Source organism: Mirounga angustirostris, unplaced genomic scaffold (genome assembly GCF_029215605.1).
Source record: "Mirounga angustirostris isolate CCGP_5_RB_7025 unplaced genomic scaffold, mMirAng1.0.hap1 SCAF_15, whole genome shotgun sequence".
NCBI lineage: Eukaryota > Metazoa > Chordata > Mammalia > Carnivora > Phocidae > Mirounga > Mirounga angustirostris.
In genome coordinates, this window is record NW_026991723.1 from 43,122,014 (window position 1) to 43,139,569 (window position 17,556).

Sequence of the window (17,556 nt, forward strand, 5' to 3'; positions counted from 1 at the left end):
CTTGGGACCATATCAAAAATTCCTTCTGCCTTCAGCTGTTGCAAATTTAAAGTATGGAATTTAATCAGTGCTTTTTCTTTAGCTTTAAATATCCCTGTTCTTCTTAGTTGGTTCAGATCTTGCAAATGCTGAAATTTAAAATGGCCCTTTCCCCAGTGCCCTCTCTGCAAAATATGCTTACCTTCTACAGAATCCTTGCAATATGGCCATGAGAAGGGTTTTATAAATCTCCCTGGCTTTTGTAAATAGAGTCCCTTCTGGCCTGAAGGTTAACTAAAAGTTTCTCCTTAGAACTCTGAACACATCTCCTCTGTTGCACGTAGAACACATGCATGCACATGCGTGCATACTCACACACTCACCCTTGCTCACACACATAAACCCACACACTCAGCCACCCACACAGTTTTCTCACACCCAGCTGAAATTGCAAGAGTTCAGAATTTTCCATTCAAAGCCTTCCTGGGATTTTTTTTTTTTTTTTAATTTAACAATGTTAAACCTTCTTTCGTGTTTCCAGGAAAAGCAGGTATGCTACATGAAATTTCACATCTTTCTTTTCAGTGTGACTCAAGCTAGATTAAAACCAGTTTGTGTTTTAAAAGCGGTATCTTCTTGGTAATAGTTTTCAAACCCCAAACAAGAATGAAAATGGTGAGAATGTTCCTTTGCCCCTTAGATTTAAAAAGTTACCCTTATTTCATTTTTTTTTTTTTTAACACAAAACTTTTCCATTTTTGATTGTTAAGAGCACATTCTAGTTAGTGCTCATGCTTTATGTTATCTGTATGTTTTATAGTCATGGACTTTAGGTTTTGTTATTTTTCCAGTGTCGCTCTCAAACATCTGCAACCATCACTCATATCTGACCTTTATACAGAAACACCTCTAAATGAAACCACAATTTGTAAGTGTGAGGGATAAATGTGAGATTGTGTCAGCAGCATACCAGTTCCTAAAGGCGAACATCTGTAGGTGTTTACATGTAAGATAAGCTGGAAGTCTGTGAAATCTGGGGAAATCTCTGCGGAAGAGAAATCACCTTTTGCGACAGGGACAGCCCGAATGACTAGGAAGACCTGCTTTAAGACGACACTGTGCACCAAGCAAAACTCAGGTGTTGTTCCAATGTCCTAGTTAAATTTCCATACCAAGGAATCTCACAAGGTATCAAGAGAACTGTTGAGAACTGATGTTCATTTGGTACTATAGGATTTTGCAGAACTCTCTTGAATCACAGTAGCTTAAATTATGTTCCATCAGTCTTCAAGTTAACTGTGATTTATAAGATTTAAGAATTAATAATAATCTGTCAGTGATAAAAGTAATTACTCTCAGTTGACTAAAATAGCCAGTGAACTCAAAATGCCATTCTTAGCCACTCTCAGAAAACAAGAATTTTCATTAATTCCTCCTAGACTAAGCAGAAGTTTTTATCTGTGCAGTCTATGGAAGAAGTTTGCCAAATAAGTGAATAGTGCAAACTTGGCAAGAGAGGCTATTTGTAAACCCAGGCTTGCTAGTACACTCATTATTTGAATACATATTGAGTCTACTCTATGAGTAAGGAACAATTTATAAAGTAGGAGGGACATGTGCTTACAATTTTTTGGTTAACAGATACTTTCAGTTATTATATTTGAAGTGTTTTGTGATTCTGACTTCTCTTTAGACTTCCTCTAAGTTTGTTTCAATGATTAATGATCTTATTACAAAATTACATTAATTTTATATTTTATAAAATTACAGTTGATCCTTATATAGTAAAAAAAACAAACAAACAACAACTTCTGAAAGGCCCCTTTGAGAACTGGCCTTATATTTCCCAGTAAACGACAAGTCATAAAAAGCATATACAGTGAGCACTGTGTTTAGAGGAAGAAATTCAGAACTGTTTTATAAAAAAGGAAATAGAACCATTAAAATAAACATCTCCAACCAACTTGTAAGATATATGAACTTTCATTTCATATTATATAAACAGAAAATAACATTCTTCTGACCTATTTGCAGGGCAGACAGACGTGCAAATACTGTGCATCATGATTAAAAGATTGATTGCTTTTTGAAATCCATATGTGTTAGCCTCCATACAAAGCTTAAAAGAAGCTTACAATCCAATAAAACAGGATTGACAAACAGTTGTGTTTAACTGTGGGGCTTTACGTTTTATTGGGAACCAGAGGAAGAGAATAAAGTGAGTTGTCAGTAGTAAATTAGTAAATGGACCTCTTGTTCCACCTTGGAGGCTTCCTGGAAGACAGATTCTTTGAGATAGATTTTTTTTAAAGGAAGTGAAATTTCCGAGGGCAATGATATGTTGAAAACTGTTCAGATCACAAGATAATAAGGCTTAGGTTTTAACTTGAAAATGTGATATGCAAATAAGATGATAAATGTCAGTACGTTGTGGCCTGGTGAAAGTACCGGGTGACATCATTACATAAGCAATTACAGAAGCGGCATGTGTTCCATGGACTGCTGGTCCAACACAATAAACAGACCATGAGAAAAGCACAGACAGATGAATTCAGAAACAGGATATTGCATTGCCCTCTTGGAGACACACAGTGCCTCTTCGTATCTTAAAGCCTCTGAGAAATCCTGAAATCAAGAAAGTTTTTAAAGTTTGGTTTGTTTCCCAAACTTATTTGGCCAGAGAACTCTTTTTTTCCTTGACCAGCTTTAGGAAATGACCTTGTGTTTATATCAGGAAGAAATGGGAGGTTATTCTCATCTTGTCTGCTTTTTTTCTTTTTAATAATTTTTTATTTTTTTTAATTTTTAAAAAGATTTTATTTATTTGTTTGACAGAGAGAGACACAGCGAGAGAGGGAACACAAGTAGGGGGAGTGGGAGAGGGAGAAGCAGGCTTCCCGCCGAGCAGGGAGCCCGATGCGGGGCTCCATCCCAGGACTCCGGAATCATGACCTGAGCTGAAGGCAGACACTTAATGACTGAGCCACCCAGGCACCCCTCTTTGATAACTTTTAAAGGTTTTATTTATTTATCTATTTGAGAGAGAGAGTGCATGTGGGAGTCCGGGGAGGGGGTGGGTGGAGCAGAGGAAGAGGGACAAGCAGGTTCGCCCCACGCAGGGCTCCATCCCACGACCCTGAGATCATGACTTGAGCCAGAATCGAGTCTTGAGGCTTAACCGACTGAGCCACTAAGGCACCCCTGTTTGTCTGCTTTTTGGTAGGAATGCATATGATACTGATAGCCATGGCCAACATAAAAGAAAGTTGCCTGATAGTTTTGTTAATGTTTTTTTGTATATGCATTTCTTTAACATCTAATATTAATGCCCTGAGAATTTAAATTACCTAATTTATAAGACTGACAGTTTTGCCAAATATAATCCTTTTCTGCATCCCAGAAGGTCAATCTGTCAAAGTAAGGATTTGCTTTTAGTATCCTTATCTTGCAGTAGGAAGTCTAACATTCTTCTTCCTTGATTCTAAGATGCATTTCCCCCACATTTTCGTATTTCTGACATTGGAATGCCAACACAGTATGTATATATTTAATGTGGTAGGGTTTTTTGTTTCCCCCAGAAAAAACTGTTTTTAAGTGAATGTGTATATCTTCTATTCAAGAGTGTCTTCAGAACTGAAGAAATGTGATATTTTGGTATCTTATGCTTTCTTCAGTGGTAAGTTTCAAGGAAGACAGTGTGTGAAGCTCCTGGCAGAGACTTAGGCTGCCCAAAGGAGAAGGCGGTTTGTTGTAAAACTAAGAAAGAAGTTAAATTAGAATCTTAGAAACTTTGGGATCTGAGGCAATGCTATGGACCAGCTTTGTTCTCTGCTTCTTTCATGGGCTACGTAATCTTTGCTGTTTTCCCCCATTCATATTCAGAAAAGAGCCATCCTGTTCGGTGTAGCTAATTATAATCACCCTAGCTGAGCACAGCTGGGCAACTCCTCCCGAGGGCATAAGTCTTTGCTCAGGTACTGATGGGTGACATTACCAGTGGTCATCCTAGCACAAAAAAGGGCCCGATGCCACTTCCCCGTAGGAAAGGGGCCTGGGCCTGACAAGCATCCCCAACTAACGTATTCAGGGAAACAAAAATAGTCTTTCCCTGGCGAATCCAAAGGACAACTCCAAGAAGTGACGTAATGAACTTCTTAATTATAGAAACCTCTTCTGTGAGACTAGAGAGCTGGACAGGAGATGGAAGCAAGTTGGCGGAGCTGTGCAAGTAATCGGAGAACAGTTTAGATTTTCCCCTACTTACAGCGCACACACGCATTGTACGAGTTGGAGTTCTCCAGGAAGCCCAGGGAAGCAGAGGGAACAATGAAATTTTACCAGAAAAGTTATATAAATTATGAAATTTAAAAATGTACTCTACATTTCATAAACTCAGCAGTTTGCAACATGTGTATTACACTTTGATATGCCGAACAAACTTTTCTATAACAACTTAATCAATGGGTATACTTTTGCCATTTTTTCCCCTCTGAAATTTTACCCTACAACTCTCGAGGTGTTTGGCTCCAACACAGGCAAGTATATTGATAGTTCTCTCTCATTCTTTGATGAGTGATGAGCATACAGTACGACTTCTGTGGGCCTGTGGGCCCTGGAGATGGCCGTAACCTGCTATTGATCAGCTGATTGAAGACAAATGGCTTAGCTTCTTGTATTGCAGATTACATCATTAACATGGTCAGTAAACCATGAATTGTTCAATAAGGCGTTTATCTTTTTTCATTTTACTTCTGCTCTTTTATCATTTTTATTCTAAAAGACAAAATTACTGCCACTATCCAGTAAGATCAGCTGAAAAGATACCCAGTAGGGTACCATGATGGGTGCAAAGTTGCAGGTAGCTGAGTTCTAATGGTTTAATGATATTTAGTGTATGTTTCTGAGCTAGAGAAAATATAGAGTTTTGATCATCTTTTTTCTGTGTTTCTCTTCCAGCTTCCTTTTGCCTCCTATTTACTAGAAGCAGTACTGGAGAAAATAAATGAAAGAAAGAAACTAGTTGAAGGATATTTCACAATTATGAAAGATATTAGATGATATTACGAAGAAGAACTTTTTTTCCAAAAGTGAAAACTTTTTGTGCGATGTGACTGGAAAACGTGCATTACCATCCTGATACAGTATCTGCTCCAACTATCAATAGTCAGGTTTGATACCAAAATAAGAAGTCTCTGAAACTAATTATTTGCTGAACAAGTGAAACTAATTAAGTACATAGCCATTTAAAAGGAAATAGTGTAGCATTTGATTGTTGAATACAAATATTGCCACAAATCAATGCAAACTTAAAAATGATTTTCCTTCCAGTGCACTCGAAGAAATTAGAACAAGCTTGGACACACAAATTGGTCTGAATATAAGAAGAAAAAGGGGTAAACTGAGGGTTTAATGTTATAAGTTTTATAAAGAAACTAGACTGTTGATGTAAAACTGCTATAAAAGGCCTTAAATCATCCAATGAAGAGCACATTTGTATTGTAAACAAATATAAAATGTGAAGCATCATTATCTTAAGGATGAGCATTTAATGAAATAAATTGGTCCAATTATATCTGTTCTCAGTATACTGGACAATATAGGAGATACTGTATTTTCCTAGAACTATGTGGCAAAAATAAAAACATTTTCTCCTTTTCTCCCTTTCTTTTTTTAAATTCACAAGACTTGGTGTGCTCCTCTAAATTAGCAAGGGACCACAAGCCCAGTGTGTAAAATTGGATCTAGCATAACTTCTACTGTGGTCAACTAATTAAAGTTAATTTCTTAAATTGAAAGTTAAATTCTTAACAATGATGTCATCTTTTTTAGATTTCCACATATTCTCACCCCCATTTCACCTCTTACTATGTTCCTGCCACATGTGACCTTTTTGGAAAAGGTTCCTCTAATTCACCAGACTTCTGCCTGCCTCCAGCTTTACTCTTGCTATTCTTTTTTCTAGAATACTCTGTACTCAGCTTATCTCATGACTGGCTCATCATGACTTTTCTCATCATTCAGGATCACCTTACCTGTTCCCAGAGACACATCCCCTGGCCATCCTACTATTTAATTTCCTTTATTTCCTTTATCACAGAAAATTATCTATTTTACCTGTCCACTTATTTATCTTCTTGTTAATTTCTCCCCCCCAGCCCCCTTTAGGATATAGGTCCCCTGAGGTTAAGGCAGTGGTTGGCAAATTATGGCCCACAAGCCAAATCTGGACTGCTGCCTGTTTTTGTGTGGCCCACAAGCTAGGAATAATTTTTACATTATCAAATGGTTTAAAACAAAAAGAATATATTTTGTAGCATGTGAAAGTTATATGAAATTCAAATTTTAGTGTCCATCAATAAAATTTTATTGGAACACAGTGATGCTCATTTATTTATGTATTGTTTATGGCTGCTTTCAAGCTACAGTAGTGCAGGTGAGTATGTGGCCCAGACCATATGTGGTGCTGGGGTCACTTGGCACTCCTTTTGGCAAGGTACAAGTCACAATGACACAGTTATAACTTGACAGCATTTCAAATGCCACAAATATTGCACTACTGTGCTTAAAAAAAAAAAAAAAAATACCAGTGCATACCCATCATGTCAGAATAAGAGAAAAATGACCTTCCAATACCATACTTTTTAGGGCACAGTGGAATGTGGACTATCTTGCTGTTGAACTAGACGGCAAAGCATTGTGCTAATTATACAAAGACATTAGACCTGTGCTAAAGGAATGCCCTGTCTATTGACATTACCAAATATTATGAATACTCATAACAGTATTCCCAACTCAGAAGAAGACGATGGTAGGAAAAAAATCATAAAATTTGAAATGTACTATCTCATCACAGCAGAATTTTGTTACAAAGATAAAAATGTGACTGCACAGTATTACTCTGATACCAAAACCAAATAAGGACAGTGAAAAGAAAGAAAACATGGTAGGCTGAAACATGGCCTCCAAAGATGTCTACCTCCTAATTCCTGAAACCTGTGAATTTGTTACCTTTTATGGCAAAAAAGGACTTTGTAATGTGATTAAATTAAGGATCTTGAGTGGGAAGATTATCCCGGATTCTCTGTTTGGGCCTGATGTCTTCCAAGAAGGAGGCAAGAGAGTCAGTCAGAAGAGATCAGTGTTACCACAGAAGCAGAGGGACAGAGAAATGTGACGGTGCTACCCCAACAGCTTTCAGTGTAGAGGAAAGGGGCCAGGAGCCAAAGACTGTAAGCAGTCCCTGGACACTGGAAAAGGCAAGAAGATGGATTCTCCCCCACAGAGCCTCCAGGGAAAAAAACAGCTTTGTTGACACCTTCGCTTTAGCCTAGTGAAACTGATTTTGCACATCCATGACTGTAAGAGAATACATTTTTGCCTTTTTGAGTTGCTAAGTTTGTGGTAATTGGTGACTGCAGCAATAGAAAACTAATGCAGTTTTCAAAAATTCTGTTTAGAATTGCTTTATTGATACTTATGAGGGACATTGGTCCGAAGATACAAAATCAAGGCTGATTCCATATTCAAAAACCAATGTAAGACATGTAAACAGGCTAAAGGAGAAATACCACATGATCATAAAATTTCAGAAAAACATTTGAAAAAATTCAACACACATGCGTGAGAAAAAAAAAACAACTCAGATAATTAAGAACTTCCTCAATTTGATGAGAACAATCACAAAAAGCCTACAGCTCACATTATACTTAATAATGGAAGATTGAACACTTCCCCCTAAGATCAGGAACAAGGCAAGGATGTCTACTCTCACCACTCTTATTCAACATAATGTTGAAAATCCTAGCCAGCATAGTAAGGCAAGAAAAGGAAATAAAAGGCATATAGGTTAGAAAGGAAGAAGTAAAGCTATCTCTTAAATACATACATACGTACACCTCCTAGATTATTAATAAGTGACTTTTCAAGATACAAGACCAACATACAAAAATTAATTGTATTTCTATACATTAGTGAACTAGTAATACTTGTGTGGAAACCATAATTTACAATACAGTTCACCTTTGCTCAAAAAATAAGAATTACTTAGGTGTAAATCTAACAAAGCATGTATAAGACCTTGTATACTGAAAACTACAAACTCTGATGAAAGAAGATTAAATAAGTAGGGAGATACACTGAGAGCATGGATTGGGATACTCAATATAGCAAAGATGACAGTTGTCTCCAAATTGATAGACAGGTTTAATACAATTCCTACCTACATCACAGCAAGATATTTTGAAAATAGAGACAAGATTCTCCTAAAAATTTTATGGAAAGGCAAAGGAATGAGAGTAGTTAAAGATCTTTAAGGAAGAATAAAGTGGGAGAAATCACTCTACCAACTCCAGTCACTCTGTATTTATTATATAGATACACCAATCAAGAGTGTGTGGTGTTGGCAGAGGAATAGACACATAGGTCAATGGAACACAATAAAGAACCAAGAAAATACTAACTTAATCCTCAAAATTTTGCAGGATTCTGCAAGTAAATCATCCTTAAGAGATAGATGGTCCGAAATGAAAATTTCTATAAGAAATTTATAGTCACAAATAATTTAAAACCAAAAAGAAGGGTGAGTACCAGGAAACATTTTGAGAGAGCCCTTTATTTTCTGGGTTCAGAAAGAGTCATGAAATAAGTGGTCACAAGGGTTGCTATCTTTAATTCTTTTTTTTTTTTTTAAGATTTTATTTATTTATTTGACAGAGAGAGACAGCGAGAGAGGGAACACAAGTAGGGGGAGTGGGAGAGGGAGAAGCAGGCTTCCCGCGGAGCAGGGAGCCCGACACGGGGCTCGATCCCAGGACCCTGGGATCATGACCTGAGCCAAAGGCAGCCACTTAACTGACTGAGCCACCCAGGGGCCCCACTATCTTTAATTCTTATACACCTGTGCATCTAACTATTATATATATAGCATTTGTGTACCATTATAGTATTATTTATTATATATTATATAATTATTATATATAATGGAATATTACTCAGCTATAAAAAAGAACAAGATCTTGCCATTTGCAACAACATGGATGGACCTAATATAATGCTAAGTGAAATAAGTCAGGCAGAGAAACAAATACCATATGATTTTACTCCTATGTGGAACTTAAGAAAATGAAACAGTGAACAAATACAGAAAAAAAGACACAAAAAACAGACTCTTAAAAACAAACTGGTGGTTGCCAGAGGGGAGGTGGGTAGGGAGCATGAGTGAAATAGATAAAGGGGATTAAGAGTGATAAGCACTGAGTAGCATATAGAATTGTTGAATCATTATATTGTACACTTGAAATTAGCATAACACTGGTATGTTAATTATACTCAGTTTTTTTAAAAGCCTCTTGCTTTTTGATTCTTAAACATGCAAACGTGTATTTGATGGTTTTCCCTATTCACGAGGGAATGGTGGGTACTATAAGGATTTCCTCTCCACAGTCCAATCCTCAATTTTCTTCTTTCTTCTTAAACCAACACACATGGTCCACAATACCACAATTTTGACTGCAGCACTTTTTCCACTCAGTCTTCCTTTCTACTAGGATATCATCATTGAGAATAAGTAAAAAGAAGGTGCCCTCCTGCATCTTTGTACTCATAGTTTATAATAGAGAAAATGTCCCTCTTTGTTAATGCTAAGTCTGGCATGAGGGACCCAGGGCTATTAGAAGAGAAGTACTAGAGACTTCCCTTGGCTTGTGTCCCACCCCACTCTAGACACTGGAGAAATATACCTTTTACCACCTGAATCTACTTAAAGCACTCACAACATATTTGTGGATGAAAATTTCACAAGTTTTTACATTCATTTTTTGGGATATAGTTTTATGAAATATTGTCACACATGTAGATGATATAACCATCACCACAATTAGGATACAGAGCTTTTCCATTGACATAGAATATTCCTTGTGTTGCTCCTTAGTACTCATATCCTCCTTCCAACCTTAGGGCCTACAACTACTTATTTGTTCTTCATCACTATAATTTTGTCACTTTGAGAATGTTATATAAATGGAAGCATAGAGCATATAGCCTTTTGAGATTGGCTCTTTACACTTAGCATAATGCCCTTGAAATCCATCTACGTTGTGTGTATCAATAGTTTATTTTATTGCTGAGTAGCATCCCAGTGGTACATTCATGTACCACAGCTGGTTTATTCATTTGCCCATCAACAGATACATGTGATGATGCAGTGATTCATGGGCTGAATAGTCAGGGACTTGGAAGGAACATGTTTAGAATAGGGTGAGAAGGAAGTCTGGGGAAGAGATATGTGGATAGACCTCTCTGGGTGGAAAAGGTGATTTTTGTGTCCTATGTGAATGCTTACCAAAGGGTGACCTCAGCAGAGGAGGATTTTAATAACCAAGTGAATAGAATGAACTGTTTTGTGGATGGTGGCAGGTATGGAGGTTATGCATGGGTTCGGCAACATGAACATCCACTCACCAAGGCTAACCTGGCTACAGCCACTACTGAGTGTCCAGTCTTCAAGCAGCAGAGACCCAACACTGAGTCCCTGATATGGCACAGTTTCCTGGGGTGATCAGCTAGCTATCGGGTGGCGGGCTGATTGCATGTGTTTCCACCATAGAAAAGAGTATTTTGTTTCTACTGGGATAGGCACTCACTCTGGATATGGACTTGCCTTCCCTGCAAGCAATGCTTCTGCCCAAACTACCATCTGTGGACTTCCAGAATGTCTTATCCAACATCATGGTATTCCATACAGCATTGCTTCTAATCAAGGAACTCACTTCATAGCAAGTGAAGTGGGTCAATGGGCCCATGCTCATGGAATTCACTGGTCTTACTGCATTCCCCACCATCATGAAACAGCTAGTTCGCATGGTGGAATGGCTTTTAAAGACTCAGTTACAGGGCAACCTAGGCCTTGTACCTTGTAGGGCTGAGGCAAGATTCTTGAGGAGGCTATATATGCTCTGAATTAGCATCCAGCATATGGTGTTTATCCATAGCCAGGATTCCCAGGTCCAGGAATCAATGGGTCCAGGAATCTTACTCCTAGTGACTCACTAGCAAAATTTTTCCTTCCTATCCCCACGACCTTATACTTTGCTAGCCTAGAGGTCTTAGCACCAAAGGGAAGAATGCTTCCACTAGGAGACACAGGAATGTTTCCATTGAATTGGAAGTTGAGACCCACCCGGCCACCTGCAGTTCCATTTGCCTCTGAACCACCAGACCAAGAAGATGGTTATTGTACCGGTTGGGGTGTTTGATTTTGACTACCAAGGGGAAATTGCACTACTACTCCACGGGAGACCCCATAGGGCATCTCTTAATATTACTATGCCCTGTGGTGTGATATAATGAGCACTGGGTATTATATGCAATGGATGAATAACTGAACTCTACATTAGAAACTGATGATACACTGTATGTTAACTAACTGAATTTAGGTAAGTTAAAAAAATAATCATCTTTTGTAGTATTAAAAAAGAAAGAAAGAAAAAATGTCAATGGAAAATCCAAACCAGCTAGCACTACCAATGTCCAAACCCTTCAGGAATAAAGGTTTAGATCTCCCACCATGTAAAGAATGACAACCAACTGAAGTGTTTGATGAGGACAAAGAGAATACAGAATGGATAGTGGAAGAAGGTATTCATAAATACCAGCTATGGCCACGTGACTACTCACAGAAACAAGGATTATAATTATCTTGAGTATTTCCTCCCTACTTTGGTGTGTGTGTGTGTGTGTGTGTGTGTGTGTGTGTGAATTGACAAGGGGTGGACTTGTGATAGTTAATTTTATGTGTTAAGTTGGCTGGTCCATGGTGCCAGATTTGTGGTCAAACATTCTGGATTTTTCTATGAGGGTGTTTTGGGATGAAATTAATATTGAAATCAGTGGACTGTGGGTAAAGCAGATTGCCTTCCATAATGGGTTAGAGGAGGGGCACTCATCCAATTAGATGAAGGCCTGAATAGAACAAAGGACTGACTTCCCCCAGGAAGAGAGAATTCTGCCAGCAGACAGCCTTCACATTGCATTGACTCTGCTTCTCCCTGCCCACCTTGTAGATTTTGGACTTGCCAGCCTCCAAAACTGGGTGAGCTAATCCCTTAAAATAAAGATTTGGTTTTGTTTCTCTGGAAGACCGTGGCTAATACACTAGGTTTGGGTTATTACATATAAAGTTACTATGAACATTCATGTATAGGGTTTTGTATAAACAAAGTTACCATCTCTCTAGAATAAATACCCATGAGTGTGATCACCAGGTAATGAGGGACATGTGTATTTCACTTGGTAAGAAACTGTAAAGATGTTTTCTAGAGCACTTACACCATTGTACAACCCACAGCCAAGTCTGAGAGATCAAGCTGGTCTTGATCTTCAGTTCTTTAGGAGTTGGTATTGTTGGTACTTTTTGTTTTAGCTATCTAATTGGCCTGCAGTGGTGATATTTTGATTAAGTTCTATCCTCCACCTGATGACATTTATCATTATTTGTTTTTCTATCTCCAAAACCTGCCTGAATCATATTTTCAGAAAGCATGGGCTGATGGAAACAGGATGATTTGGATTTGGGTGGACAGATAACTCTTTTCCAGCCTGATTACCCAAAGAAAGAACTTCCAGTAATCACCATGGATTTTACAAGAAATTTCTAAAACGCAGGTCTATTCACTATCTATTGCTGCGTAACAAATCACCCTAGTACCTAGTGGCTTGCAACAACATTTATTTAGGCCAGTTCTGTGGGTCGGGAATCTGAGCACAGCTTAGCTGGGTTCTCCAGCACTGGGCCTTCTGGAGGCTGCAGTCATAGCAAGGCGTGACTCAAGATCCACTTTCTAGTTCACTGAGGTAGTTAGCAGGTCTCAGTGCTATGCAGGCTGTTGGACCAAGGGCTTTAGTTCCTTGCTAGCCGTTGGCTAGCAGTTGTCCGCCGTTCTTCGCCACATGGGTCTCTTCAATGTTGGAATCAGCTTCACCTTTCCCTTTCTCTCTCTCCCCCCCACCTCTCTCCCTCTCTCTCTCTCTCTCACGAGTGAAGGGGATTGCACAACAATGTGAATAATAGGACGTGGAGATCATTAGGAACTACCGGTGCTGCCTACCACAGCAGGTGTTTAAGTTTGACAATCTAGATGGAGCAGAGGCTACTGGAGAATCTCCCTTGAGGCCATCTTTGCAAGGTAAGTGTAAATTTGACTTGTAGAATGATTGTTTATTTGTGGTAATTTGGCAAAGGAAGACAGATGGAGCGTCTGGGTTCCAAAATTGCAAATACCTCTTGGCGCCACTACAGGATACAAACATAGAATCCCTCTCCACCAAGAGTGATGCCGTCATTTAAAGAGGCTGAACAGATAAATTCAAGGAGGTGGTTGATTCTCATCTCTAGACTTGAGATCAAGAGGCTGGGACAGCACAGTTAGGCTTCCACAGCAAAATAAATCTAATATCAGAAATCCACAAATTTAGAAAGCCAAGCTGAGTCTATTCTATGGCCCTCTCTCAGATTGGAGGATAGAAACAACGTTGACAGCCAAAAGCAGGCAGTGTGAAGAGTTAGTTTCAAGACCAGAAAAGAACAAGCCCTGGGCTCCTCAAATCTACCATACCATACCCATGGACTTGGGAAGCCTCCTAACGAATCAAACTAGGAGTTAAATGTTTTTTGATTTTGATTTTTAAATTATTTTAAAGTTTTTAATTCCAGTTAGCATACAGGGTTCTATTAGTTTCAGGTGTACAATATAGTGATTCAACAATTCCCTACATCACCTGGTGCTCATCATGACAAGTGCCCTCCTTAATCCCCATCACCTATTTCACCCATCCCCCCCCACCTCCCGTCTGGTAACCATCAATTTCTTCTCTATAATTAAGAGTCTGTTTCTTGGTGTCTCTGTCTCTGTCTCTGTCTCTCTCTCTTTTTTCTCCCTTTGCTTGTTTGTTTCTTAAATTCCACGTATGAGTGAAATCATACGGTATTTGTCTTTCCCTGACTGACTTATTTTGCCTAGCATTATACTCTCTAGCTCCATCCATGTCTTGCAAATGGCAAGATTTCATTCTTTCTTATGGCTGAGTAATAGTCCACTGTATAGTCACACCACATCTTTCTTTATCCCTTCATCCACTGATGGATACTTGGGTTGCTTCCATATCTTGGCTATCGTAAATAATGCTGCAATAAACAGGGGTGCATGTCTCCCTTTGAATGACTGTTTTTGTATTCTCTGGGTAAATACCCAGTAGTAGGACTGCTGGATCATAGGGTAGTTCTATTTTTAAATTTTTGAGGAACCTCCATACTTTTTTCCACAGTGGCTGCACCAGTTAAGGAACACTTTTCAAAACATATATTTGTACAATATATTCATATTACTAGAAGGAAACACCAGAATCTGATTAAGATTAGTTATCTCTGGAAAGAGGACTGAGGGGTCTGTGCTGAGACAGGCTTGCTTGTTACAATGTATATTTTTATGCTGTTTCAATATTCCCAAGAACATGTATTTCTCCTTCCATTTAAAGACAGTATTAAAAACTCTCTTAAGCCATGCCTGAAGCAAAGATAAAGAAAATGGAAGTGGCAAATTACCTAGAAAGTAATGACAATGAGAATACTTTTTGTCAAAAACCTATGGGACACAACTCAAGCTGTATTCAATAGAAAATGAGTAACTCGGGCGCCTGGGTGGCTCAGTTGGTTAAGCGACTGCCTTCGGCTTAGGTCATGATCCCGGAGTCCCAGGATCGAGTCCTGCATCGGGCTCCCTGCTCGGCAGGGAGTCTGCTTCTCCCTCTCCCGCTCCCCCCTCTTGTGCTCTCTCTCTCTCTCACTCTCTCTCTCAAATAAATAAATAAAATCTTAAAAAAAAAATGAGTAACTCAAAAGTGTTTATTTTTTTAAAAAAAGGGCTAAAAATAAACTAAACATGCAACTCAACACATAGAAAAAACAAAACCAAAATAAAACTAACTAGAACAGGAAGAAAGAATTCATGAAAATGAAAATAATTAAAAAGAAAAACTACTCAAAAAGAGATGAAAACAAAGCTGATACTTGAAGTTTAATTAACTCTGGCAAGCCTAATTATGGATAAAAGAGACAAAAATGAAAACATAATGTTAGGAATTGGAACAGACAGAAAAAGGCATTCATGATTTTGCCCAGAGTTGTATTTATCTCCCGTTCTTTGTCATAATATAGTTTGCAGGAATCTTAATTGGACACTGCCAAATATCACCTGGTCCGCCACGTTAATAACATCAGGTTCATTGGACCAGATGAACAGGACGTGGCAAGTACTCTGAATGCCAGACACATACACTGCAGAGGATGGAAATCAATCCTACAAAAGACTTGAGGGGCTGTTGCATCAGTAAAAATTTTAGATCTCTAATGGTTTGAGGATTTCCGGAACATACCCTCAAAGATGTAGAAGTTCTTGCAATTCCTTCCATGCACATAAAAGCACCGCACAGATTTTGGAGATAGCCTATGTCTCACTTAGGAACACTCTTCCAACCTGTTTATGGGGTAACTCAGAAGCCCTTGGAGCAAGGGAGGGATCTGTGATGGATTCAGACCTGTATAAGCAACACTCCCTTTGAACAAGTGACCCAGCATATCCCACATGCTAGAGGTATCTGCAGTAAATAAGAGTGCTGAGAGGATTTTTCTGACAAACCCCAATAGGAGAATTACGGCACAGACCTCCAGGTTTCTGGAGAAAGACCATGCTGTCTTAAAAAAGCAGCTCCAGGCAGGCTACTGACATGGTTCATCAAGGGGCTGTGTAACCAGAACAGAGCTCTCTCTAAGCTGGATATTGTCAGACCCAGCAAGTCATATGTCACAGTAGAATCACATGTCCTTGAAGGCAAATTCATCAGTTTACCTGGGCAATTTGACTGTTTTTGTAGGTATCACAAATTAACAGATTAACTGGCCATGGAGTTTTACAAACTGTGGTCCTAGCTCATTTAGTTTAGTGAAATAAATTGTTTTGATATATTCATTGTATGCAAATAATTCCTTAAAATTAGTTTTTCCATTTTCTGTTGTTTTTGTCTTTCCCCCAAATCCCTTTCCTACCTTAAAAAATTATATATTTTTAAAATCCTCCTATATTCCACCCAGCACCTGTTAAATAGCTTTGTTCTTTACATGTTGATTTTAATCCATCTACGTCTTGAATTTATTTTATGTGTAATGTGATGTAGGGACCAATTGTTTTTCCAAATTAATAGTAAATTTTTCCATCCCTTAGCCTTTCCTTTTCCCCAATAATATGAAGAATTCCCTTCATAATATACTAATTTCTCAAGTATACCTGATTCTGTTTATGGATTCTCTATAATGTGCAATTGACTTCCTGTACTAATAGCTCTCTGTTTAATTATTGTAGTTTTATATTACTTCTTGATATCTGGTATGATATTATCTCCTTTGGTGTTCATTTGTTTGTGTGCATTGTATTTTTGGAAGCCTATTATTGTGCAGTTTCTCTTCCAAATAAAAATTTAATTGAAATGTTTATTGAGTAATTATAGATTCCAGTGCAGTTGTAAGAAACAATACAGAGAACTCATGTACATTTTACCCAGTTTTCCCTAAGTAGCAACATTTGTAAAATCATATGTATAATATCAAAATCAGGAAATTGATATTGATACAATCCACTGATCAAATTCAGATCTCCCCAGCCAGTTTTACTTGTATTCATTTATGTGTATATGTGTGTTTAGGTCCATATAATTTTATCACATGCATAGGTTTCTGTATCCACCACCACACTCAAGATAGTGAATAGTTCTTAGGCAATTATCTCTCATGTTGCCTTTAAAAAAAAATTAAAGATTTTATTTATTTATTTATTTATTAGACAGAGAGAGCATGAGCGGAGGAAGGGGCAGAGGGAGAAGGAGAGGGTGAAGCATAGTCCCTACTGAGCAGGGAGCCCAACATGGGGCTCAATCCCAGGACCCTGGGATCATGACCTGAGCCCAAGGCAGACACTTAACTGACTGAGCCACCCAGGCGTGCCTTTTAAAAAAAATTAAGTAAACTCTACCCCCAACATGGAGCTTGAACTCATGACCCCCAAGATCAAAAGTCACATGCTTTACCAGCTAGGCCAGCCAGGCGCCCGTCATGTTGCCTTTTTGTAAGCATACTACTTCCCTCTGGCCCCCATGGTAGCTATTAACTGTCTTCTGTTTCTAAAATGTTGTCATTTCAGAAGTGTTATATCAGTGGAATTGTTACAGTATGTAACCTTCGGAATTGGAATTTGTAATTTTTTTCACTCAGAATAATGCCCTGTATATTTATTCAATGTCTATGTTTCAGTAATTTGTTGCTTGTATTGCTGAGTAGTATTCCACAGCCTGAATGTGCTGAAGTCTGCTGAAGTCTGTTAAAACTGTTCATCTGTTAAAGACAGCTGGACTGATTCCAGTTTGGGACTCTTACAAATAAAGCTGCTATGAACATTCATGTACAGGTTTCCATGTCAACATAAATTCCCATTCCTCTAGAATAAATGATCCAAGAGTCTAATCTCTGGCTGGTAT

General features: G+C 38.4%; 1 protein-coding gene across 6 annotated transcripts in view; it reads left to right on the forward strand.

Annotated features, from left to right (window-relative positions):
* The window catches only part of CNTLN (centlein), a 300,088-nt gene extending 291,855 nt beyond the window's left edge, over positions 1 to 8,233 (forward strand). For all 6 annotated transcript variants that reach the window (XM_064579709.1, XM_064579710.1, XM_064579707.1 and 3 more), the window contains one exon: positions 4,936 to 8,233. In XM_064579709.1, coding sequence (XP_064435779.1) covers positions 4,936 to 5,037 — 102 coding nt within the window. In that variant the 3' untranslated portion in view covers positions 5,038 to 8,233. The remainder of the gene's footprint in view (positions 1 to 4,935) is intronic.
* The last annotated feature ends 9,323 nt before the right edge of the window (positions 8,234 to 17,556 follow it).